The following is a 25,613-nucleotide window of genomic DNA, read 5'->3' as shown; positions in this document are numbered from 1 at the left end:
TCTTGGTTTTATTAATTTTTTCTATTGTTTTTTTCATCTCTATTTCATTTATTTCTGCTCTGATTTTTATTATTTCTCTTCTTCTACTGATTTTGGGCTTTGTTTGTTCTTCTTTTTCCAGTTCCTTTAGGTGCATTGTTAGATTGTTTATTTGAGATTTTTCTTGTCTGTTGAGATAGGCCTGTATTGCTATAAACTTCCCTCTTAGAACCGCTTTTGCTGTTTCCCATAAATTCTGGCATGTCGTATTTTCATTTTCATTTGTCTCCAGGTATTTTTTGATTTCTTCTTTGATTTCTTCGTTGACCCGGTCGTCGTTCAGTAGCATTTTGTTTAATCTCCACGTGTTTGTGGCTTTTCCGATTTTCTTCCTAAAGTTGATTTCCAGTTTCATATCATTGTGGTCAGAAAAGATGCTTGGTATTATTTCAATCTTCTTAAATTTATGGCGACCTGCCAAACCACTTGTATTAATTTCCGTTGCTGCTGTAGCAAATCACCACAAATTTAGTGGCTTAAAACAACATAAATTTACTGTCTTACAATTGTGTAGATCAGAAGTCTGACACTAGTCTCACTGGACTAAAATCAAGGTGTTGGCAGCAGCACTGCATTCCTTTCTGGAGACTCTGGGGGAATATCTGTCTCCACGCCTTCTCCAGCCTAGAGACCCCTTGCATTCCTTGGCTTGTGGCCCCTTTCCTCCTCCTTCAAAGGCAGCAGCGTTGCTTCTCTCTGACCTTTCGTCATTGCATCTCTTTTTGACCACAGCCGGGAAAGGTCCTCTTCTTTAAGGACTCATGTGATTAGACTGGGCCCAACTAGATAATGCAGGATAATCTCCCCATCTCAAGATCTGTAACTTTAGTACATCTGCAAAGTCTCTTTACCCTATAAAGTAACATATTTACAGTTCTAGGGACTTGAGTGTGGGCCTTTTTCAGGGGCCATTATTCTACCTACCACACACTCATAGTTAAGTGTGCATTAAATATTTGTTGAGGGAATGAAGGAAGGATCCTATCCCATTGCTCATTTCTGAGAGCTTTACTCCTCCCTGATAACAGATGTTGATTGTTTAAGACTTAATTGAGGTACCTCTTCCAGGATATAGGTGTTTCTCTGCTGTGTTTCCAAAGTGAATGAATACCTCACTGAAGCACTTACTGCATCGTCATGACTGTTTACTCCTATTCCCACTCACCTGTAAGCTCCCTGAATCTTGCGTCTTGCTTTGTTCTTTGTATGCTCAGAGTATAGCATGGTGCCTGGCGCATAGTATGTACACAATAGATATTTGTTGATGAACACATGAGTGCATCAATGAATTATCTTTACACACATCACGTTACATTTTTGCATTTTGCCTGAAACATATGAAGAAGCCCATCCCCCAAAGAAGCAGAGTGGCCTTAATTATGGGAATTTAAGGCCTTGTGGCAGGTATTACTGCAAGGATGGCAAGTGATGTTTGGGGCAGAAGGGCCTTAGGCACTCACTCAGGCCTCCACTGGCAGCATCCCATGAGCCTGCACCCCGTGACTTTGCCAAAGGTTGGAGGAATTGCAGAGATGGGTTCTCCAGCAATGCCTTAGAGTGTCTTAGAGTTTTGCTGAGTGTCTATGGGCTCTGCACCACAGAGTAGCAGATGTGGAGCCAGCCCGGCCTGCTCTGCAGCCACAGGGAATATGACCTGTTTGCTCCTCATGCTTGCAGAGGTAGCTAGCACAGAGACTGACTGACTTTGCAGAGGTGTTTTAATTCAGCCCAAAAGTTGGCATTTCTAAAGACAACACACATTTTACAGAGGGCCTTTTATATGGAGTTACTGGGGACTCATTCAAAAATAACAAGAGCCCTAGACTACAGAATAAAAAAAAAAGATTTTGTCACTCTAGACACAGCTCCAGTGTTTCACCTCCTACTAGTAGGCCCATTTATATCAAAATGAATGAGAAATTTAATCCCTGGCACTTTATAAAGAAGCCGTTTTTTTGTTTTTGTGGTTTGCACTGTGTGTGCTTTTTTAATGGCTGTGTTTAATAATGTTTATATTGCCTTTAACCTTGACTAACTTTGCAGTTAAGTTCCAAGATGTGGTTTCATATGCAGTATTTGTAGGCTGCTCCTCCCTCCTTTGAGACTACTCACTTCCAGTTCCTAGAAGGTATTTCGTTCCCTTACCTGTCACCTTAACCTCTTCTGCTGGGTAAGAAAGGATTCCATGGAGAGGCTATGTGCCAGGCATTGTGCTATGTGATTTACTTCTTTTTTTCTTTTTTTTGCCTTTAACATTTATTTTAATTGAGGGAACATTGGTTTATAACATTATATAAATTTCAGGTGTTCATCATTATATTTCGATTTCTGTGTAGACTACATCATGTTTACCACCCAAAGACTAATTTCCATCTGTCACTGGATACTTGTGCCCAGTCACCCCTTTTGCCCTCCTCCCTACTCCCTTCCCCTCTGGTAACCACCAACCTAATCTCTGTATCTATGTGTTTGTTTGTTGTTTCCACCCTCTTTGATGACTTCAGTATCTGATTCCTTTTTGGGCATATCTCTTCAGCACGTCCCATCCTTTTTACACGTGGTTGTAGGTACAATGGAAAACTATGCTGTTTTTGTAGGACATACTGGGTTGAAGGCTACACAGAACTGGAGATCAGTGACCCGGTGGCACTGGCTGCCCTAGGCCCCATCCAGCTGTCACTTGGGCTTGGAGTAGAGGGGTAAACATGCCATGGTGACACCCTGGATGGGAAATTCTGCTGTAACATTTGTGGCTGGAACTACATATCCGTCCACCAGAGGTTTTTAACCTTGAGTGAGGTTTTGGGGCCAGTCATCTACCTCACCAGGGGTTAAAGAGCTGTAAGTTAGTAGATCTCGTCTGATATGTTAAGTTGGCCTACAGCTGCTCTTGCTCTTACCTGATTTGTCTCATCTGCTGGGTTCCCTTGATGATCTGTCCTAGTCAGAATCCTGGTATCATACCCTGTCTCAAGGGTTTGGATTCCCCTTTCCCACAGACTCTGGTTTCCCTCTGACTGGGAAGCACTGGAGAGGAAATGTGTAGTGGACCAGATGTAGATTTTGGAGAAAGCCAGTCTTGACTTTGATCCTAGCTCAACCATTCACCAGCTGATGTCCTTGACAAGTAACCTTTCTCAACCTCAATTTCTTCCTCTAAAATAATAATACCTATGTTACAGGGTAATCAGGAGGATTAAATGGGATAATCTATAATTATATATTTATAAATGTTCATTTCTCTTTTTCTGAAGTCAGCTACTTCATTATAGAGATAAGTATACTTTTGATACTATGTTCAAAGGACTGAGCTAGGTGCTGGAGATACCATTAAGAATAAGATGTGGTTCTTGTCATCAATGATTTTTCAGTCTTAGAAGGAAGCCTCATCTTTTGTTTTTTTAAAGATTTCCTTTCTTTCTGGCACTACAAGATCTTCCAGGTTCCTCTTGTATTTTCCCTGCCCCATCCCTAGAATCAACCATTTCTCCAAGGATCCCTGGTTCCTTTTATTTGAGAATGATATTAGAAGCTAAGATCTGACCACTAGGTGTGCTCATTGCTATTGGGGTGTCATTACTTCTAGATCCTCTCAGTGGTCAGAGTTAGGAAATATGTGTATCTATATCAGCCCCTGTTACACACGTATCTACAATATTTCTGTATCTACATTTGTTTATACAGTAAAGCTTTTCCTTTCTGAGCATTTATATTTTGCTGTGTAGCCAACAATGAGAATATGATTTGTAGCCTTCTACCATCAATGGTAATGTAGAAAAAAAAAAGGGAGAAGAAAGTGAAAATGGAGACCTTTACATAAACATGACTTAAGAACTCAGCCATCTTCTAGTCAGATCATGTCATTTTAGAGAGGAAGAGATCCTAAGAAGTTTTCTGAGAGTCTAAGAAATGAAGGAACTAGTTAGTGGAACAGTCAGGATTGGAATCTGGCTTTTTAAAATGGAGTCTTTTTATTTCCACTATATTTCTCATGCCTCTTTAAGACTGATAAGTACTCTTGGCTTTGTATTCAACTCAAGTATTAACTTCTTGGGATGCGTTAAGCAGATTAGAATGTAATTTTAGAAATTGGTGTGCACAGGTATTAGCTAACCAGCAGAAGTCTGCTAGAGTGTTCAGTAATGAGGGATTTTGCTCTCTAGCCACATATCTTAGATCAACAACTTGAAAAATGATGCTTTGATGGCCAGACATTTGTGAGTGAATCTTTTCAAATGAGTACGATGATTATCCTACCCTGTTTTATTTTTTATAACTATCTTTTAAAACAATCCTTTTGCTCTGGGGAGAGAAACAGAGAGCTCCTATAAGATAGACACTTGATGTATACACTTACATTTTAAAAATGGGATATAAAGCAATGAAGGAATCTGCTTAATGTCATCCAAGGAGTTGGCGATAGGGTAAAGAGTGAAAACGAAAGCTGTAGCCCCCACGGTCCCTCCTTTAACAGGCCAACCACACGGCTCGTTTCTTTTAAATTGCTCTTGTCGGCTTGTAAAGCAAAGAAAGAACGCTTGAACATTCCTTTCAAGAGACTCCCGAAGGTATAGGACAGTTCTAGGATGCTGTCAAACCTTTCAGGCATTTCCTTTGAGAAGTGGGTGTGTTTATACTGGGTGGATCACGTCTTGTCACCATATAACAGCAAAATCTCCATTCTGTTCTTTTCCATTTGTACCTTATTCATTCCAAAGACTCACCATTTTATTTTGCGTGGTACATTGTGAACATCCAAGATTTTTAGTGGAAATAAGTGGTGACAGCTGTTTTCTGTGTACCAAATAATATAACTGTGAACCTTACCCTTGAGATGATATATCCAAATTTTTCCAGGTGTGGAAATGACTTCACTAGAAAAGCTCATTTTGGATAGTCACCCCAATACAGAATCACATTCAGCTGCTTCCTGTCAACTTCATTCAGAAAGAGAGAGAGTTTCTATAGGTCTTTCTTTATTCCCATACTCCCTTCTTAAAATGGCTTTTCCTCTTTAAAATCATGCATAGCCACACACATAAACACACACACCCCCTGAAGTCCCATCTTCTTTTCCTGCTTTATTTTTCTCCATTGCACTTACTACCATCTAGTATACTATATATTTTACTTCTTTAGCTTTTTAGTTGTCTGTTTCCCCCAACTAGAGTGGAAGGTCTCTGAGAGCAGGGGATTTGTTTTATTCACTGGTGTATCCCCAGACCCAAAATGGTACCCGGAACATGGTAGATGCTCAATGAACACTTCTGAATGAACAACGTGAAAGTTGCAAGTTGTGACCATTTGGCCCCCAGTTTTAATACAAATACAAATAATTCAGTTTTATTTCATAGGGTTATTTTATAAGTGAAATTAAATCATATTATTTAAAATGGGGATTTATCTATTTACCAAAAATCTCAGAACTTGTACTAGAAAAGTGTATAGTTCCTTGGAAGTTATGCAGTTACTCCAGTAATGCATTGCTGTTATCCCATGCAAGGAATTTTGAAATTCTGTGCTAAATATCGTTCAACAAATTGGTGGAAGAGCTAAAAGCAAAAATTTTTGAAAGTTTTAAGGTGAATTACCTTCAGACTTACCCAAAAATATCTTGAACCCTAAGTGACATTAACGGTTTAATCCCTTATTCTAGTCACCAGATTAGCGGAAAATTTTCATTGTTATAAAAAAAACCTATTCTGACTAATATTTGCCAATATAGAGAATATTAAAAAGAATATGCTGTCATATGAATTTTAGCATTCATTTGGATATATATAGGATATTTTACAAAAATAAAAACTGGCATGTTTTTATTTTTAATTGTATTATTTTACAAATATACTATTTTGATTTAAAATTTGTACTGTATGAAGTACTTATATTTTTATTTATTTATTTATTTATTTATTTATTTATTTATGAGGAAGATTGGCCCTGTGCTAACGTCTGTTGCCAATCTTCCTCTTTTTGCTGAGGAAGATTGGCTCTGAGCTAACATCTGTGCCCATCTTCCTCTATTTTACATGTGAGATGCCACCACAACATGGCTTGATGAGCAGTGTGTCGGTCTGTGCCTGGGATTTGAACTTGTGAACCCTGGGCCACCAAAGCAGAACACGCAAACTTAACCACTATGCCACTGCGCTGGCCTCTATTTTTTATTTATTTTTTATCTTTTGGTGAGGAAGATTAGCCCTGAGCTAATATCCATTGCCAATCCTCCTCTTTTTGCTGAGGAAGACTGGCCCTGGGCTAACATCAGTGCCCATCTTCCTCTACTTTATATGTGGGACGCTGCCACAGCATGTCTTGATAAGTGGTGCGTAGGTCCATGCCTGGAATCCGAACCTGCAAACCCTGGGCTGCCAAAGCGGAGTGTGCAAACAACCACTACACCACCAGGCTGGCCCCTATGTTTTTATTTTTAAAACTAGTGTACTCTTATTTGTTTAAGCAACATGTAAGATAATATAAAAAGGTCTACAACTTGACTAGCTGTTTTATAAGCTAGATCTTTCAAGAAAAAAATACTATAATGCCCAACTTCTTGCAGTATTCTCTCTAGGATAAGAAACAAATAACAAGCCATCGAGTCAGTGAACATCACAAACTTGTTTGCAAGCTATCTTTGGACTGATGTAGCACATACATTACGTCTTTGTATAAGACTGATTTATTTTCATATTTCTACCTTTTCTTTCAGAACATTGGGGAGTCAACAATGTCTGTTGTGTTAAGTCAGCTGCTGCCCATGATTAAGCCTTCAAACCAGAGGACCAAGGATGACTACAGCCCTGAAGAGCTGTTGATCCTCCTGATATATATTTATTCCGTCAGTGGAGAGTTCACAGCAGACAAAGACCTGGGTGAAGCTGAAGAAAAAGTGAAGAACACATTGGCTCAGGTCTTTTGTGAGGAGTCTGAATTATCACCTTTGCTGCAAAAAATCGCAGGTGAGTGTTTAACAAAGATAAGCATCACTGATACAGAAAGCAGGTTTAAAAATAAAGGCTATTTCAGGAAGAGGATGTAACCTTCATTGGAGTTGTTTGGAATTTCATGAGGCCTGGTGAATGCTAGCCAGCATTTAGAATTGGAGGTTTTCATTTCAGCATTTTTTTTTTTTTTCGGTTGTGGTAGTGAAGTGGCCTTCTAGTTGCTTGTCAGAATTCATATTCCTTAGAGTATAAGCCTTGTTAAAATAGCAGAATACTCATAGGGCATAATATCTTTAAGGAAAAATAAAACATAGTGCATCCTATTCAAGGGGTTTCTGTTGACATAGTCTCTTTGAGATTGTCATTTCAAACTTAAAAAAAGGTTCCCTAAGATATGACACAATGTTGTAGGATAGAAAATTGCCGTTTTCAAGAGTAGTTTCATATTTTTTTTAGTAGTTTCATATTTTGACTTTTCATATTTCGTTTTGAATCTGAATTAATTGGTAGTGTCTATAATAATATCCAAACATCCCAATAAAGTAGGCTATTCTAATTTGGGGGAAATATATAATTATATATCATAAAATCTAACTTTGCACTTCTAGTCAGAAAGGTGATATAACTCATGGAGATATTCATTTGTGTTATTCTGTATCAGACTCAATATTGTCATTTATATTTTGTTTAAAGCTTATATCCGTTAGTATGGATTGAGTCCAGATCAGTTTGAGAGTGAAAAGTTATTAAAACTTACACGTAAAATTTCAGTACTTTAAAAACATACCAAGTTTCCCTTCATTCATGAATGGGTGTATGTAGGCGTCTCCATTCAGGAAGGCTTAACTGAGGCAGATTATACATCTTCCAACTTTTCCTTCTGTCCCCTGTTGTGCCTCTCTGGGAGGAGGATCCAGATGGCTCAGAAGCAGGCTGTGTAGCTGTCAACCTGAGCCTTCCATGCACGTGTACCTCCTTTGTGCCCCCTACTGACCTTTCATGTGTTTGGTTATGGAAAGTGAAACCCTGACGAGATGGAAACAGAATGAAGTTTCCACAGAAGTGAAACATTTCCTTGCTTAGTATGGAACCTGTTTGCCAACTTAAAATCTGCTTCAGGAAAACTTGTGGAATTGGTTCCCATTTCATTTAGGAACAGCACTATGTGTGATCACATGTGTCTGTCTGGCCACAAATGAATATTGACTTAGAAAGGTTTAACATGGTTTATACAGTGCTTGGAACAGTTATTTGATACAAAGTAAATTTGACTGCTAGGAGAATTTAATTGGAAGTTATTCTTAATTTGCATACTTTCAGAAACAGACAACAAAGATGCTGTGTTTTAGCTGAGGTTATTTGGATAGCTTCTCTGTAACATTAGTATATTACTATATTATTTTGGGAATTGAAGTCATGCCGTAAGAGTATTCATTTAATATTTGCTCAAAGTGTTTATTGACCCAGCATTTCATTCTTTATTAGTTTCTCTATTTATGATTGATCAGGATATTGCATTTTCTTGCTATTAAATGTGATTTCACTTAAAAACACTTCTGTTCATTCATGTTTCTATTAGGAAAATTTGTAAGTTTAGCAGTTGAAGGTTAAAAATAAGTTGTGGAAATTTTTAAATTTTGGAGACATCTTATTTTGTAATATTAATTATACATTCCTACCTAGGTTAACTTTGGATGTACTGTTTAAGCAGGGTAGATAAGATGTGCTACTTAAATTTGACATAAGTGAACATACCAGTGGAACACACAGGCGTTGATCAACCTCTGTGGACACCAAAAGGACTTTATTTCTGAAGATAGACTCACTTGGCCAGTATAGACATTTCCCTTATTAAGTATGTTGTAAATTCAAATGTCCTGAGAAGTAGGGTTTGTGTTTACTTAGCTGCTGAGGCAAACGTTTAATCTACATCTCGGGATAAAAAGTAACTGGAAAGTGTCGGGGCAGTGGTGACTCAGTGGAATAGGATGGGAAATCCCAGTATGTATTGGAAGAATTGAATTGCCTTCCAAATGTGCTTAGCCTGTGGCAGAACTAGGTTCGTCTGATTTTTACCATGAACTTGCCCATAGTGTTGTACTTAGTTATTCGAATTCATAGTCTTGGCTTACTTGTTACTCGGTGGCAGAATTTTTTTTATGCCTTGTGCAAATTTTCTGGTTGATGAAAATTTGGTTAAAAAGTATAATTGAAAACAAGCAATTAATCAATATTACAATTCTACTTTTTATATAATGCTGTAGTTTTACCGTCTTAACTGTCGATAGGATCTAGAGAGCAACAGTTTTTCTGTACTGAAAACTTAAGCATGTTATCATCACCCAACTGCTAAGTGATAGAGCCAGGATTTGAACCCAGGTGTTCTGGATCTGGAGCCCATGTCTTTAAACACAAGATTCTAAACTTGCCACCAATTTATTTCCATAACTATTACATTAATTATATTCTGTAACTTATGCTTGCTTACACTTATTTTATGCCATCCATGCTCAATCATTCCACCATGTTCTTATTTTCTGAAGAGAAAAATTAGTATTTTGTTACTATTTTAGATATTACCTGTTCTTTTTAATCTGTCTATAATAGCTACTTGTAGATGTTTCCCCATACGTTGCTATTTTGTGCATGTATCATCTTTGTTTCTGCATTGCTATAAAGAAATTAAAATATTATTCCCAGCCATTGAAATCTTTTGGTTGTCTAGCTTTCTAAAACAGGAGTAGCAAACTTAAATTTTTTTATTTCAATAATATCTCTTGACAATAATTGCCCTGTGTTTAAAATTCGTATTTCCTTTTATATGTTAAATATGTAATTTACTTTTGAAAATTTCCTTCATTTCTCCCTATTTTTCCCTTTTATGAAAGGACAATGAGAAATCGTGATTGGCAAAACAAAATAAAACTTAAGCATGGTCAATGGCAGCATACTATTTTCTTTTTAATAGATACTTCTGGGGACAGTGGTGAGCAAAAACTCTCTTTTCTACTCACACAAAATAACAAGAGTTGGCTCTCTGATTGTTGGGGATGGGAGCTGTAAAAAGAAAATTGGTATGACCTAAATATGTCAGTTCATATTGTGCTTTCTCAGTCTTGCTAAGTTCAAAGCGAGTATCAGTTTCCATATACATTAGTGTTTGCATGGCAGTCACAAGAGAATACGAAGGAAAGCCGTTTGAACTTTCCTTAGAGAATGAAATTAAAATGCTAATTTTAAAGATCTGTACAAACTTGGAATGTCATCATATAGGGAGGTGTATCAGAAAAAGCACAGGGCTTAGATCCAGAAGTCCTTGATTCAGAAGTCCTGGCTCTGCCATTTCCTAGCAGTATGTGTTAGTGGGCAAATTACCCATCTCTGAACCTTGATAATAAACATGAATGCCTTATTGACCACTCATGATTTTGCTGAGAATAAAATGATGTTATGTGTGTGAGCTAATTTTTTGTCCATAGTGCTATAAATAGGTAATTTTTTTCCATTGCTGTTATTATTTTGATAGCATCTAGCTGTCATAGAGGGTAGTTCTTCTCAACCTTTTTCACATTGTGATGCACATAGACAATGAGAATGTTTGCATAGTATACAGAGGTAAGTGGACAGGACTGTTGTGGTAGGAGGCAGCCAGCCCTGGGGGCTCTGGCCACTCTAGGCCCTACCCAGTTGACCTGAACTGAAGTGAAGCAGCAGCTTGGCACACCTGTAACTTATTAGGGGCAAATCAGTGGGCTAAGGTTTGTTGGCCAGAAGAGTCTGGAATCAGGAAACAAAGAAAAATAAAACTTGCATATGATTATTGACACCCAAAACTATTTTGGAAAAATTTCTTTTTGGTAAACAATTTTTGTATTACTCATTGATTTATTTTCCTGGATTTTTATAGTATCTTTAAAGAAAAGGCCAATAGGGACTGTTTAGTTACATTTAGTGTATAGCTAGGGAATGAATGATTCAAAATATCTAAAAAGTCTACGGTTAAATATAGAGGCATGATAATACTACAGAAATTGTAATTTACATTTATTAGACTGTTATTTTACTTCCTGTTGATAATTTGGGATTATCAGTTACTGTATAATTACATTAGAATTGCACCTGGATATGTGTAACAGAAAATTTACCAGATTAGATTAACAAATAGTGATTTATTTTTCTCAGTAGGAAGTTCAGAAACAAGCAAGCAGAACTTATGTTCCTTGTGGCTTCTTTCTCTCTTCCTGAAGGTGTGGCTTTTTTCATCATGGTCATGAGGTGGGCACTCCTCCTTGACATGTTGTGTCCATACTTCAGGCAAGAAGGGAGGAAGGTTGAAAGTAAAAGGCATATACTAGCAGAGTCTGCCATTTTTTATATTAGGAAAACAATAGCTTTTCTGTAAGTCCTACCCAGAAGACTGATATTATTGGCTAGTACTGTGTTTCATGACCACTTCTGGCTGCAAGAGAATGTGATGAGTATTTTTAACTGGTCATATATTTGCCTTGAACAAAGTCAGGGTTCTATTAGAACAAAGAAGGTGAGAATGGACATTATGTAAGAAACTTGTATTTGCTGCAATTATCATTATAGGCTTCCCTGACAGAGGAAGTTCTAAGGCAAGACAATATACTGTGAAGTGGAGTAACGGCCAGGGTACTTTAATTTGCAGTTATAATATTGAAATTTCTTTTGCAGCATATACTGAAATAATGCACTATTGTGTGCTAGTGTCACTGGCCTTGCATCACAAATATTTTCAACTTATCAATATTTATTGAACATGTCTATGTACCTAGCATTATCCTAACCTCTCTAAGCGCAGAAACCCTGGGGGCAGTGGGGTAGAATGTAAAGGTTCTGAGCACAAGATTTGGAATCAGATGGATCTGGGTTCTGGTTCTGACTCTGGATCTCAGTAGCTGTATGGTCTTGAGTAAGTCATTTAGCTTCACTGATTCCTAGTTTCCTCGTAAGTAAAATGGGGATAGTAATAGTACCAAACTCCTGAGATAAAATAGTCGAAGTGCTTGGCACAGATCTGAGCATATAATGTGTCATCGGTATATTTATCTGTCATCATCATTATTTTTATCATTATTGTTATTTTATTGTTGTCATCACCATTATTATCATCAGGCAATATCTCTCCTCAAAGAGCTTACAGTCATTTTAGAGACAAGACCAACACAGAAAACACTACAAAACAACATAATATTGTACCAAATATAATTAAGCTTCCAAAATGTGTGAATTTGAATGCTGTGATGACTCTATATTAAATGACATCTATGAACAAAGAATTTTAAATTACTATATGGGGTCTGACCAAGTAGAATCCTATACAGACCAGGATTGGGGAAATACCGGGAAATAACAGCATTATAGTATCTGGTAATCCTAGATAATATTATAGTGTTCAAAGCACTTTCATACACAATATATCCTTTGATCAGAAAAGTTTAAGCCCATAAACTTACATGTCTAAAAAATATACCCCAAATATCTGAGCTCAAATGATGTATATCTATAATGCTGAGTTCTCTTTGAGATAATTTATTCACAAATATACTGCTAGTTTTTCAAACATGGTTTGGGACAGAGAATATAAAATTGTATCTAAATTTGGAAATAGTAGAGTTTCAGTTTTCACTGTGGTTCCATTTTTTTCCATAGCAGTTCCCTCCATGATAAACCTTTTGTCTTTAAATAAAACCCAGGTACACTTTGGGGAGGTCCTGTAGTTGCCTGGGTTTTTATGATAAATGTAAGGACTCATAAGGCATATATTGTTATGTTTTATAGATGGAAAGGTTCTCAGCAATTATCTAATCTATTCACTTTGCATATGGGAAAATCAAGGCCCCAAAAGGTTGACTGACTTGCCTCAAATCACCAAAGAATAGCCTGTTCAATGCAAGGCTTGGACTAGAGACTGTGTCTCCTGATTCCTAGTCCAGAATTCTTTTTACTAGGCTAGTGAATTCTCAACCTTTGTTTCATGGATCCCTGGGAAAGTATAGGACTTAGAGCGAAAGATTCACTGCTCCATGTGTGCTTTATGTGTCATCCATAAACTAAGTATTACTCTTCACATATAAATATACAAATATTTATAGATGCCATTGTGGTTTATAAGATATAAATTCATTTAAAGATTTTGCTGAAGTTATAGAATTTTTTCCTTTGTATCTTTCAGTTATCAGATATGAAAGCATAATTATATGGTATCCTCATACTTTAAAAATGTTTGAAACCTTGGGTTACAATAGGAGTCTCAAATTCAAATGCTTACAGGGACCAGCAAATAATATAAATAAGTAAAGCAGTTTAGGTTTTGGAAAAATGATAGTGAAAATGCAGTGATGATTAGCAAAGGATATTCAGTCTTAACAAAGAGGGCAATAGGGAATGATGGGGACTGTGTCAAACTGGAGATCCTCTAATTGTTGCCAGGAGAGCATGAGTCTGATATTGCTGATCTCTCAAGAAATCAGAAATCTGATTTTTTTTTTAATTTGAAATTATCCAAGTTTAAGAAATTGGCTCATTTTCTAAAATACTGTATGAGTCAAAGAAATCTTATTGAAGGGCAGAATTCAGGCTGCAGGCTCCCAGGTTGCAGTCTTTATACTAGATACTGCTTCAGGTATTCCTTACAGAGGAAAGCTTTTGAATCTCTAACTCTAGAACTTACTAGAAATCTGAAAGATCTCCAGGTGGATGAAACAATACACTATAGTTCCATCAGAAAGCAAAGGAAGGGACCTAGTGATCTCCTTTTTCAACTTATTTTAACTAAAAGAAAAAAATCGCATTTATTTAAATTTTAATCTAGCATAAGTTTACCAGCGGGGTAACATAGGTTTTCCTTTTTCATGGATTCTGTAAAGATACCATCTAAGTGCAGGTAAACTTCTCACAGAACTCTGTTTATTGGATGGAAAATGCTGAGGAGCAGTTTTGGGTTTAATAGAAGGAAGACATCTCAGGAAAATAAAGCCAGCCAGAAAGTCTGACTCATCCCCATGAAACGAGGTTCCCAGCGCAGGGAACTGACACTGGGACTTTGGCGTTGGTAGGAATTGTACTAAGTTCTAAGACATTTTAGGACTTTAAAATATTAGAATGTGAAGAGTAAGTTTTGTAGAATGGATGGTGCATAAGTTCTCCTCAAATTCTGTGAAGATGATATTTTTCTAGCTAGATCTATAGTTGTGCTTCCTTTGTTATGTAAATCTCAAAAATTTGGCATAAAATAATGGCAGGATTCCTGTTACTCTAACTGGAAGAATCAGAACTTCACATTGATTTGGATAAAATGTATAAATTATCTTCATGATGGACCGTGATTTTTAAAATCATCTTCAATTTTTTTAGAGTTTTGACTTTAAGGGATCTTGTTTCCTAAGTTTTTTCTTCTCTATGCCTTCTCACTTGTTCGTTGCTCTATTTAAGATCAACCACATATGACAAATGAGGACGAGGCAGGTCCAGTTTGGAAAGCACTGTTCTTAAGGACACTAGGAAGGTAAGCATAGTCTAGTGAGCTCTCAGCTGGGGTTCACTTGCATTCCATAATGGAAGTCTAACAGAGGAGAGTCTCATCAACGTCGAATGAGGAAGGAGTTGAGAGTTTGTCTTTCAATGGGTTGTGGAGGGCAGCTCATGGTACTTTCAGGTCTACTTTCCAATGGAAAACATGTATGTGCCCTTATCTATAGTAAAACAAAGCCACATTCTACAACCCACAGTAAAAATCTATTTGCAATGATTTGTTTATGACAGCTTTCCTCTTTTGAAAAGTTCAGGTAAACATAGACCATATAAAATTATTATCACTATTCATGGCTGCCACTTTATTATAAAAATTTCCATCTCCATTAGCACTAGGCATAGACATTTTGTTTATTATGTTAGTAGAGGTACGTCTTTCAAACAACGCATTTTTCATAGTTGGCCAAGTACTTTTCCCAGTCTTGTAGAAAGTTAGTCTTCTTAGTAAAATATGAAGTATGTCCAAACAGAGGATTGTAAAAGATGAGGAGCTAATAAGAATTTCTCCTCTTATGCTTCCTTTGCTCTATCACCTCTGCATTCTTTCCTCATCTCACAGCTTTCCCTCAGTAATTCATCAAATTTCAGAATATGCATTTCTGTAGATTTCTGCCCCTAAGGGCACTACTCCAATTGAGAAACAGTTTTCAAGATTTCAAAAATCTTTCCCTTGAGAAGTTGTTCCTTAGACCTTGAGCATCCCTCCTGGGTTGGCAATGACAAGAATGTTGCTGTGGTAACTGGAAGGGTGATCCTAAAATTTCATCACCAGCCTTCATATTACCCACACTTGAATGAAAACTTAAGCTCATTATAGTAGGTGACAGTGTATGAAACCATGACTGTAGAATCCACCCACTCAGCTAAAGGAGGACTTCAGGGTGTATGGGAAATTCATTTCAGAAAGGATTCTGCCTCATCTCTGGGTTCTAATTTATGGATTCTCAGTTATTGTGGCATTCCAGTATTAGACTATTCATTAAGGAATACACCTTCATTTCTAGTGTTTCAGATTTCTTGTTTCAGGGCTGCCAAAGTAAAACAAAAAATGGCTTTAAAGACTGTTGTTTTCCATTGTGGTTTGCAACACTATTTGGTATACTAGGGTCTATTTTTCCTCTTGGTTTCTAAGATTTCTGCTGGAAACTTTGATGAAGAACATATGTCTGCCCTAAATCACTCCCATGAGAAATGCTGGAACTGTTACATTTAGTTTTACTGTCCAATATATTAAAATAGTTAACCACAGCACATATTACAAAACAGCTATATTAAGTGAAGTTTAAAATGTTTAGTTTGTATTTAAAATATATCACAAGCTGTGTAGAAAGATATTTAGAGCTGCTTATTAAGGTAGCTAACTAGTTAAGTAATTTTGCTAACATATTAAGAGATCACTACAAATTACTTTCTCAAGTACTTAATTTTTTCCATGCCACATTGTAAAAATAATCATTCTTAACCAAGACACTGGAATGGATGTTCTTGCATTGATATTTATATTTGCACAAATGCATGAGACATACTGTCCATATCACTAATTTTTGTGTCTGCCTATGATGCCAATAGTAATAATATGTGTATGTAATAATAATAGTATGTGACAGAGAGATTAATTATTGCTATTCTTATTAACTGCATATTAGATGTAGTATACATTTCTCAATCATGAAAGAGAAGAAATGGAATGCATGGAATACGAGGGTAGTTTTCTTGAACACACGGACCAAATAGGAGAAACGGGGTGGTGTGGTTGAAAAGAGCACAGCAGAGAGGGGGCTGAATTTTTGCTCCTAAATATGCCTGTAGGTGTGTAACCTGAAAGTAAGTCACTTAGCTTACTTTGGACTCAGGATCCTCATCACTCTCATTTTATATGAGAGTCGTCTTAGGCGAATCTAAGGTCTCTTCTTTCTTTACCATTCTATGGTTCTAGCTTCATCTGCTTTTTATTTTTATCTGAATCAGTATATTCTCTTCCCTACTTCTAAATCAGCTCTTCCTCCGTTCCCTTCTGTCTTTTTCAGGATACCACTATCATCTCAGGAGGGAAGCAATGGAGTCGTTGACTCAACTTCTCCCCCTACAGCAGTCCTCCACTCCCTGCAGCCCATCTGTATGTCTTTTGAGATGCTGTTTACATCTCCCCAAAGATGCTCCCTTATCCCCGGGCACACATTGACCCATGGCCTTCTCTCTAACATCCCTGACTCCACACCTACCCACCCCCTGCTTACGGACGCCAGGCTAACATTCTTAAATTTAATTTTTTATTTTAACACCTGTACTTTCAGGTTTTTCCTCCACTATTACTGTCATACTTTCTCATTGTAGAAAATTTGGAAATGTAAAGAACAACGTAGAGAACACATGTAAATTTCATTTTATTGAGTACTGATGAAAAATAATATTTGCCATTTGTATTTCATCTTTTGTGAATTGCCTGCTCATGGTCTTTTCCTTTATTCCTACTGAATTGTTCATTTTATTCTTAATGATTTAAAGTTGGAGCACTTGGATTATTAAGGTTATTAATACTTGTCATATATTTTGCTAATATGTTTTCTTAGTTGGTATTTGCTTTTCATATTTGCTCATATGGGAAGTCCAGAGACAGAGCTGTATTTAGGAGAGTTGGGGCAGAGCCTCCAACAGTGTGACCAGAACTCTCTGCTCCTTCTAAGCTTTTCTTCCTTCTAAGTGTTGGCCTCGTTCTTTCCTATCACAACTGCCTCTGTGTGACCTCTCATCTGTCCTAGCCATTCCTGGCTTATGTCATTTCAGAATAGCAACCCAGGAAAATAGAGAGCTTTTTTCTTCCAAGGATTGTAGATCCATCCTAGGAAATGAAGCTGACTGACTTTCAGTCACTATTGCCAGGGGAATGGGGTTCCCTTTGGCCAAGCTGAATCATGTAGCCACAACTGTGTTAGGGGCCTAGAGGGAGGGAGGCAGGGGAAGGGATTTGGAGAAATGAACGGTGAGATGTGATTGACAGTCCATCATTGCCACTTAGAATAGAGGTTCGAGTGATTCCACAAGTAAAGTTGTACTGACATACAAAAGCTAGATATGTGCATCTTGAGAACATTCTTAATAAACCAGTTTTATATCAAAAAAATACCACTATCTTATCTTCCCTCTGTTGAATTTGGTATTTATCTGTAAATGGATGAAGATGTCATTGACACCTGAGTAATTGCTTCAAGAGTAGGTATTTGTATACCTAAAAATAATTGTCTGGAGTTTTCACTAGTATCTTAGAAAACAGCATCAGAGCAACTGTCAACTAAAGTGATTCTGAGAATTGAAGCCATTTTCACCATGTGATGGCCCCTCAACGTTCACATAGCAGCGACTGTGCCTGTCATGCAGAGCTGTGTAATTATATGTGATTCTTTGACTAGAAGCTTTAGAAGGGCAGGGATTGTCATTTGGATGAATTTTAAAGTTCCATTCATGTTATGTGTTCCTTAAAGTATTTATAATTGGGTTTTTTTTCTGATTGCCGAAATCATACCTCCTCATTGTAGAATACTTGAAAGATCTTTTGCTCTTTAACAATCACAAAATAAAATTAAAAATTACCTGTAAACCCACTACCCAGAGAAAACTACTGTTAGTGTTTTGATGTGTATTTGATGATCTATTGGTAAGTAGAAATTCAGATCCCATATATGCTTCCCAAGTGAAGGTATCAGGTGGGATTTTGTTTTAAATGTGTTTTGTAGTTTATTTATTAAGGTCATAGTGCCTGGAATAAAGAAGGCACAGGTATATTGTCAACATAAAGTTTTTAAAACTAACATTGGAAAGGAAGTTGTTGAGAATGTTAGTGCTGAATCTGTGTCCCGAGTTCTAGGAGACTATCCCTAAGAAGTAAAATGACCCTTAATCAGAATATAAAGGAAGATCCTCTGAGCCCTAAAGGAGGATCTTTAGGGCCTTAGGGAGGAAGAAGAACATTTAGGTACAAGCAGGTCAGCCTAAAATTTCAGCAAAAGAAAATTGAAAAGAGACACAACAGGCTCTAGGCTTTGACTATATTAGTTTATTATGTGAGAATAGAAGACTAATATTTAAAAAACAAGGAGAACATATGTGTATAACCATGGTGATACTGATTTGTATTTTGAAATTTAGTTTTAAATGTAACCAAGAATATAATTCCCATAGAAGCCTGACTTTTTCTGCCTTCATGTGGTGCCTGTTTATTCTGTCTTTAGCACCTGGACTGAATTGGTCCCAAACGGAATGGTAATTTTCACTGAAGTGTTTATAAAATGAAGCCCGCTTCTTTTTTTTTCTTTCATTTTAAACACAAAACATATGCCTGCACCTCTTCGTCAGGCTCTTGAGTTGTTGCCAACCTGACAGAGAGCCATCTGGAACAGGAAACTGATATGGTGCAGTGTTCATTAACAATTTACATTTTCCAACATGCAAATAGTTTAGGGGGCTTAATTTTAGAAGCTGTGGTTTTGTCCAAACTGTACTCCAAAATAATTGGACTCTTTATTTCCTTATTTTTGTTGTGGTGGTGAAGAAAAGTGGTTAAATCTGATCTGTTCTTTTTATACAGCGGTGTAGGATTTGGGTTTCTTTTCTGAACAAATCACCAACTTGCAAAGAATTTGCTCTTTGGCCAAGAAAGTTTTCTTCATTGTTAAAATGTGTTTGGACACTTGCTAACAGGGAATGCACTCGCTTTCTGTCAATGTACCAAACGATGCAGCAAGCAAACAGTGACATTTTAGTTATAGTTCACAGGATTTTGGACATTTCTTTGATGTCCAAGAAGTGAAGCTCACGTTTTTATCTAATAAAAAAACTTAGAATGCTTTAAATTTTTTCCCAGAAACAGATTTCAAGGCACCAATTTATTCTGTAATTGTATCTTTCTTATTAAACTTTAATCTCTTGCCTACCATCCCCCTTCTTCCTTCCTCCCTTCTAATCTCACACTTGTATGAGAGAAATCAGAAAACTGGTCACCTTAGGAGTTAGCACACTATATTCTTGATTATTTCAAATTGTTCTCCTTGAAAACGTAGAAGCCCAGACAAAATGACATCATCTAAGATGAGTACAGCCTTTTATTTTAGAAATGGATGGTTAATGGCTTTTGACTTTGGAGTGACTATGGCGTTTCAGAGCAGCAGCCCTTCCAGATATTAGAAAGGATGCGTTGAAGCTGTTATATGTCAGGGCAGCTACACACAGAGTTTAGAATAGAACAAAAGCCCCCAGAGTATATTTGTTGGAACCTTTTGGTAGGGTATGTGCAAATAAACATCAAAATAATCAAACCCTTAATTATTTCCCTATTGTTTTTATCTTTGTAATTCTCTCTTGAGCCAATTTGTGCCTACATTTATTTTAAATTTAGACTCAGCGTGTGAAAAATCAGGGGAAAAATTCTGGGAACATACGTATATTGGCTTTTTGATGGGCTTTTTTTAAGGACATGGCTCTTGTTTTATAATTTGGCAGTGAAAAATATCAGTATTTTACTTAAAATAATAGAATAGCAAAAATGGACATGATCAGGCTGAAGAAAATCTGGGTCATCCCTCTCTAGGGGAGGGAGGAGCTAGAAACCATTACCAAATAGTGTGCTACACCCATGATGTCCTCTGTGTCTGGAGCAAAGCAACACGCCCTCTGAACTGGACTTTTCAGAGCAGTAGAATGTCATTTTTCTATGATTGCCTGCTCACTCTGGAGGTCGTTTTATTCTTTCCTACCCTTTGTTCCAACCACAGGCTTTTCAGTTCCTTATGTACATTACGCTCCCTCTAGGCTTGAGCTCCTTGCATGAGCAGTTCTCTCCAACTAAGTCCTCATTGCAGCCCAGTTAACCCCTTCAGAGCTCAGTTCAGACCACATATCCTGGGGTCAGCGTCTTCTGACTCCTCTGAGTCTCTATACTAGTTCAGCGCCTGCCCCTCACCCCATCATGTGTCTCAAATGAACAGTTTATTATAGATTTGTGTGATAATTTTATTAGTGTCTGCCTTCCCTCTCAGACAACAAACTCCATCAGCTTTGCTGTGCTTTGTATCTCAAGCGCTGATCGTGCTTGGGGGCACATGGAAGGCTCTTAATAAGTATTTATTGGGCCGGCCCCATGGCTTAGCGGTTAAGTGCGCGCGCTCCGCTGCTGGCGGCCTGGGTTCAGATCCCGGGTGCGCACCCATGCGCCGCTTCTCCAGCCATGCTGAGGCCGCGTCCCACATACAGCAACTAGAAGGATGTGCAGCTATGACATACAACTATCTACTGGGGCTTTGGGGGGAAAAATAAATAAATAAAATCTTAAAAAAAAAAAATAAGTATTTAATGAATGAATGGGGGAATAAGAAAGAAGCTCTGACTCAGCTTCAGTATTTCATCTGACACTCTGCAACATGGCAAATATGTTGCAGCTTTACCAGAGGACCTCAGCTTTGGACAGCAGAAAGGTTGGCTGAAGAAGAGAATGGAATATTAAAGGAAGCCACGACCTATAAATGAGTTTTGAAATCCCATTGTTTGAAATATAGTGAAGAAAATATTTCATGCAGTGAAAACGAATTATATCAGCCATTAATGGAACCGTTGTTTTGTGTTTTAATATTTGTATGCTACCGGATTTTAAATTCTGGAGGTTTTTCGTTTAACTGTTTCTTTCCCCATTTCTCCTTATTTTTTTTCACCTTTATTGCTTTGCCCTCCTTCTCTTTTGTCCCCTCATCTTGTTTTCCTGACCAGCTACTGAGCATGTGATTTAGCCACACCTGGGTTGCAAAACATTTTTTTTTTTTTTTTTGCGAGGAAGATCAGCCCTGAGCTAACATCTGATGCCAGTCCTCCTCTTTTTGCTGAGGAAGACTGGCCCTGGGCTAACATCCATGCCCATCTTCCTCCACTTTATATGGGACGCCGCCACAGTATGGCCTGACAAATAGTGCGTCGGTGCACGCCCAGGATCCGAACCGGCGAACCCCGGGCCGCTGCAGCAGAGTGTGCGCACTTAACTGCTGCACCACCGGGCCGGCCTCAACGTTTTTAACCTAACTTTTAAACCTCTGGTCCTCTGACAGTTCTTCTCCAACCTGAGTAGAACAAGGATGAAACAGGCCAAAGAACTTCTGTGGAAAGAAGAACTGCTGTGGAAGTTCTCTGGCCTGTGGAAAGAACCACAGGGAGCAGGAGAGCCTCCCCTCAGGATGGTGATTCTTGGGAATCCTGCCTTCTCATCCACACAGCTCATACTCTTTTCCCAGTCTAAGGAGGCTTCAAAGAACCAATTATTTGAAGGAAAGTAAATTCCGTGTATTTACCGTAGTGTGAAAACCAGTGTGACATAACCTAGTACAATCTGGCTTTTTAAATTGGCTGTTTTTTCACCTTCTTTCCCTCCTCTCTTCTTTCCTTTCTTCTTTCAACCAGTTATTATGTAGGAACAGCTGTGCCTCTACGGTGGTGCTGAGTACAAGGAGTGCAGTAGTAGATAGGGTGGACAAGGTGTGTACTGTCATGGGGTCTACTTTTAAGGGGAGAGTGTCTCTCTTCAATGCTACAGATATCCCTTAGTTGTTTTTTTTTTGTTGTTTTTTGTGTTTTTTTGGTGAGGAAGATTGTCCCTGAGCTAACATCTGTTGCCAATCTTCCTCTTTTTGTTTGAGGCAGATTGTCCCTGAGCTAACATCCATGCCCATCTTCCTCTATTTTGTGTGAGGGATGCGACCACACCATGGCTTGATGAGCGGTGTGTATGTCCGTACCTGGGATGCGAACCCGTGAACCCTGGGCCGCTGAAGCAGAGTGCGCAACTTAACCACTACGCCACCAGGCTGGCCCTGATATCCCTTAGTTTTAACTTAATGTCTCCAGTTTTCCCTCAGACCCCCTCAGCGTGTTTCCCTTCCCTTTATACCTGACAGTAGGAATACCTGTCAGTAGTATCCAGCTGTGGCCTCTTAGCTAATGTTTGTTAGCAAATCTCTGCTCAGCCAGCTTCTGTAGTTCTTTCTGGCTGCTCTCCCAAACCCTCCCAACCTGGACAGAACTGTTTCTCCAGAAATGTTTTCTAAAACAGCTTCTTCTTGTGCCACATCTGCCTCCCGCTCCCACTTCCACCCCCGGGTCTAGTAATCAGGGAGTCAATCCATGGGAGTCAGTCATGAAATTAGCATTCCTAAATTACAGCATTGTATTAGGTATTCATTGATAAGGAAAGGACAAAGTATATAATGCTTATTATAAAGTGGAGGAGTGTGTTTGCTCCCAGCCCCGTGTATCTCTCTGCTTCCGTGTCAGCTGGGACCCCATCATCAGGCATGTGAGCCCACTGATAGAAACATGAGCTGCATCCTGGCTTCTGAGCGTAGCTTCTCAACAGCAGGACTTGACTAGCCTGAGCGCCTTTTGCTTTATTCGTACATACCGGAGAATATGTGATAACTTTTTGTTGCCCACGATGAATGGGAAAATTGCAAAATGATGGTGAAGGAGAATGAGAATGAGAAAGGCTTTAGATCCAGGTAAATAATATGTTTAAGAACCTTTCTGTCTTTTCTCCTCAGGGTTTAAATAATTTTCTTTCCATCTCTACAATAAAGTATTTTCCAGCTGTACTATATTTTAATACCATTTGCTATACCTGAAATACATCTGCTGCCCCCCGTTCTTACCTGTAAAACTCCCACCTATTCTTTAAGATGCAACTCAGATGTCGTTGCCTTTCTTATTCCTTCCCTAATCATCCCAGCCCAAGTGACCCCTGTGCCTCAGTATTGATTTGTGACAATCCTAGGGCACTTGTATTTGTGTTACCTGATCTGGTTGATATTTGTACATGTGTGTTCTTCCTACCTGGTGATCTTGGACAAGTTACTTAATCTCTCTTTACCTCCACTGCTCCATCTTTAAAAATGGGGAAATAATAGTACCTATCTCATGGGATTGCTGTATATAGCACTTAGCTGTATATAGCTACGATTGTCATTTATCTCTTCTGTTATGTAAGATCCTTCAGGGCAGTGACCATATATTATTCATCTTTGCATTCCTAGCTCCCCTTTTAAAATTGTGGTGCTGAATGAAGGAAGGGATAAATACTGGTTTTGATATTTTCATGATGCTCTTTACTTTTCTCTATTCCTAGACTTGGTTCAAACTGAATGGAGGCTAGACTGACAGCTCACCCTTTGGGGTCTAGAACTGGTTCTGAGATGTTTAGGTGGTGAGAGAAGTATTTGATAAAGATTACTATTTTCTGTAAAATCTTGCCTTATAAAACTCTTTCTGCTGTGTTGCAGAAAACTTTTTCTTCTATTCCTGATAAGCCAAATACTATAAACCCTATATCATCTTCTTGGCAGTAAATCTAGATATTCTTCCCCAAAGCCATTTTGTTCATCTAGGAATTGACTCTCTCATTTTTCTTTCACATGTACATGTTTGGAACTAAAATATTTTCTTTTAACTTCGTAAGAAAAGGACATTTAACCCGTGCATAGTCGAGATGAACTTACTTTCTTATACTTCTTTTCTCTGAAGAAAGTGTTGCAGGTTGGGTTATAATCACCTGACCCTCAGCTTTCATTGGTCCAACCATGTGAAGTTGGGTTATCAGACACCAGTGCATTTGCCTATATGAGAAGAAGAGTTGGTCTCTCTCTTTCTCTGATACTTGGTCCCATGTTCCTGGCATACCAACTAGCACTAATAGGAATTAGTGTTTACTGTGTACCAATAATGTCTAGACAGAGCACCAAAACCATCTTGTGGGATGATCTAGCTCACTGCGCTCATAGTCTAAATGATACAGTAAGATGTTGGGACCTCTAATAGGACAAAGCCCTACCCAGCAATATTCTATTCCAATAGGCTCATCCACTGGGGCACACAGAGCCTTTGGTCTCCTGCTCCATAGGATGAGAATTCTTAGACTGTTATTACTGCAGACGTACCTGTGAAGATCCATTTGAATTCTTCTCTAGAGTGGTTTACAAGCACTATTCTGCAAGCCAGCTATGTCAGAATCACCTGAGAGGGTTGTTCAACATACAGCTTTGCAAGTCCTACCCCAGCCCTACTGAGTCAGACAGTTGAGCGGTCGGGTCCGGGATCTGTATGGAACTGGAGCAGTGTGTTCTATCTGGAGCCCCCTGGATCAGGCATGGGAAAGGGCTTTCCCTTGAGACATCACCTCAGTAGAGGTGTCTAGGACCTCGTCCTCTCTTCTGGAGCACTTAAACAAGGTTCCAGTCATTGAATGGCGTGGGAGTTGTCCACTTAGAGTGGCTCAGTTGGTGGAGTCTCAGGGATTAACGAGCATCACTTCTTACAGACACTCACCTGGTGACTTGCTGGCCGTCTCTGTCAGTTCCCATTGCACACCTATTAGGTGAAGGAGCTAGAATTCAAACCTAGGCCCATCTGGACCCAAAGCCAGAGTTCTTTGTCTCTGTGCCATGTTGCCTACTAATTCTGGTCTGAGCAGCTCTAGCCCCTCCTTCCCACCTATTTATTGTGTTTATTTCTCATTGTTTATTGTGACACAGCTGTTCCGGTTAGCAGCTGGAGTTCCTGCCAGGTCAGGGTTTGTGCGGGGACTCTTCCTTTCCTTCCATGGGGAGTGAGCTGGAGCTTGTCAGCGTGTCAGGGTCAGAAATCAGAGTCCAGGATTTTTTTCCTTTTAGATTTTTTTTTTTGGCACCAAAGTAAGTGAGTCTTGGGGAGTTATTCCTGAGGTGATCTCATTAGGTCAGAACCTGATTTAAATGGATAATATGATGTGATGATGGCAGCTGAAGCATTGAAAGCAACAACACATTTTGAAAAAGAAGACAAGAAAAATGAGAGTGATCTTGGTAGCTGCTTCTATTAGTATTCTTGATTAATGTCTGCTTTTAAAAAAATCAAACCACTAATGCATCTCTAATCACTGCACCAGTCGTAACCAATTAGTTGTGTTTATATAATATTAAACAATACTGAGGCAGGGCTGTCTGGAATGTCACTTTCTTCCATGAAGGGAGTGAAGATTACATGCCTTGCCGCTTCTCTCCATACCTTGTCTTT

The 25,613-nt window shown here is 38.4% G+C and overlaps 1 protein-coding gene across 1 annotated transcript in view; it reads left to right on the top strand.

Annotated features, from left to right (window-relative positions):
• SCFD2 (sec1 family domain containing 2) overlaps positions 1-25,613 on the top strand; it is a 386,325-nt gene that overhangs the window by 150,076 nt on the left and 210,636 nt on the right. Inside the window, exon 5 of the mRNA XM_004419062.3 lies at positions 6,749-6,998. Coding sequence (XP_004419119.1) covers positions 6,749-6,998 — 250 coding nt within the window. The remainder of the gene's footprint in view (positions 1-6,748; positions 6,999-25,613) is intronic.

The sequence above is a fragment of the Ceratotherium simum genome, chromosome 8 (assembly GCF_057802395.1).
Source record: "Ceratotherium simum simum isolate JZ-2026a chromosome 8, ASM5780239v1, whole genome shotgun sequence".
Lineage (NCBI taxonomy): Eukaryota > Metazoa > Chordata > Mammalia > Perissodactyla > Rhinocerotidae > Ceratotherium > Ceratotherium simum.
The sequence above is the reverse complement of the archived record's forward strand: the minus strand, read 5'-3'. Positions and strand labels throughout refer to the sequence as shown.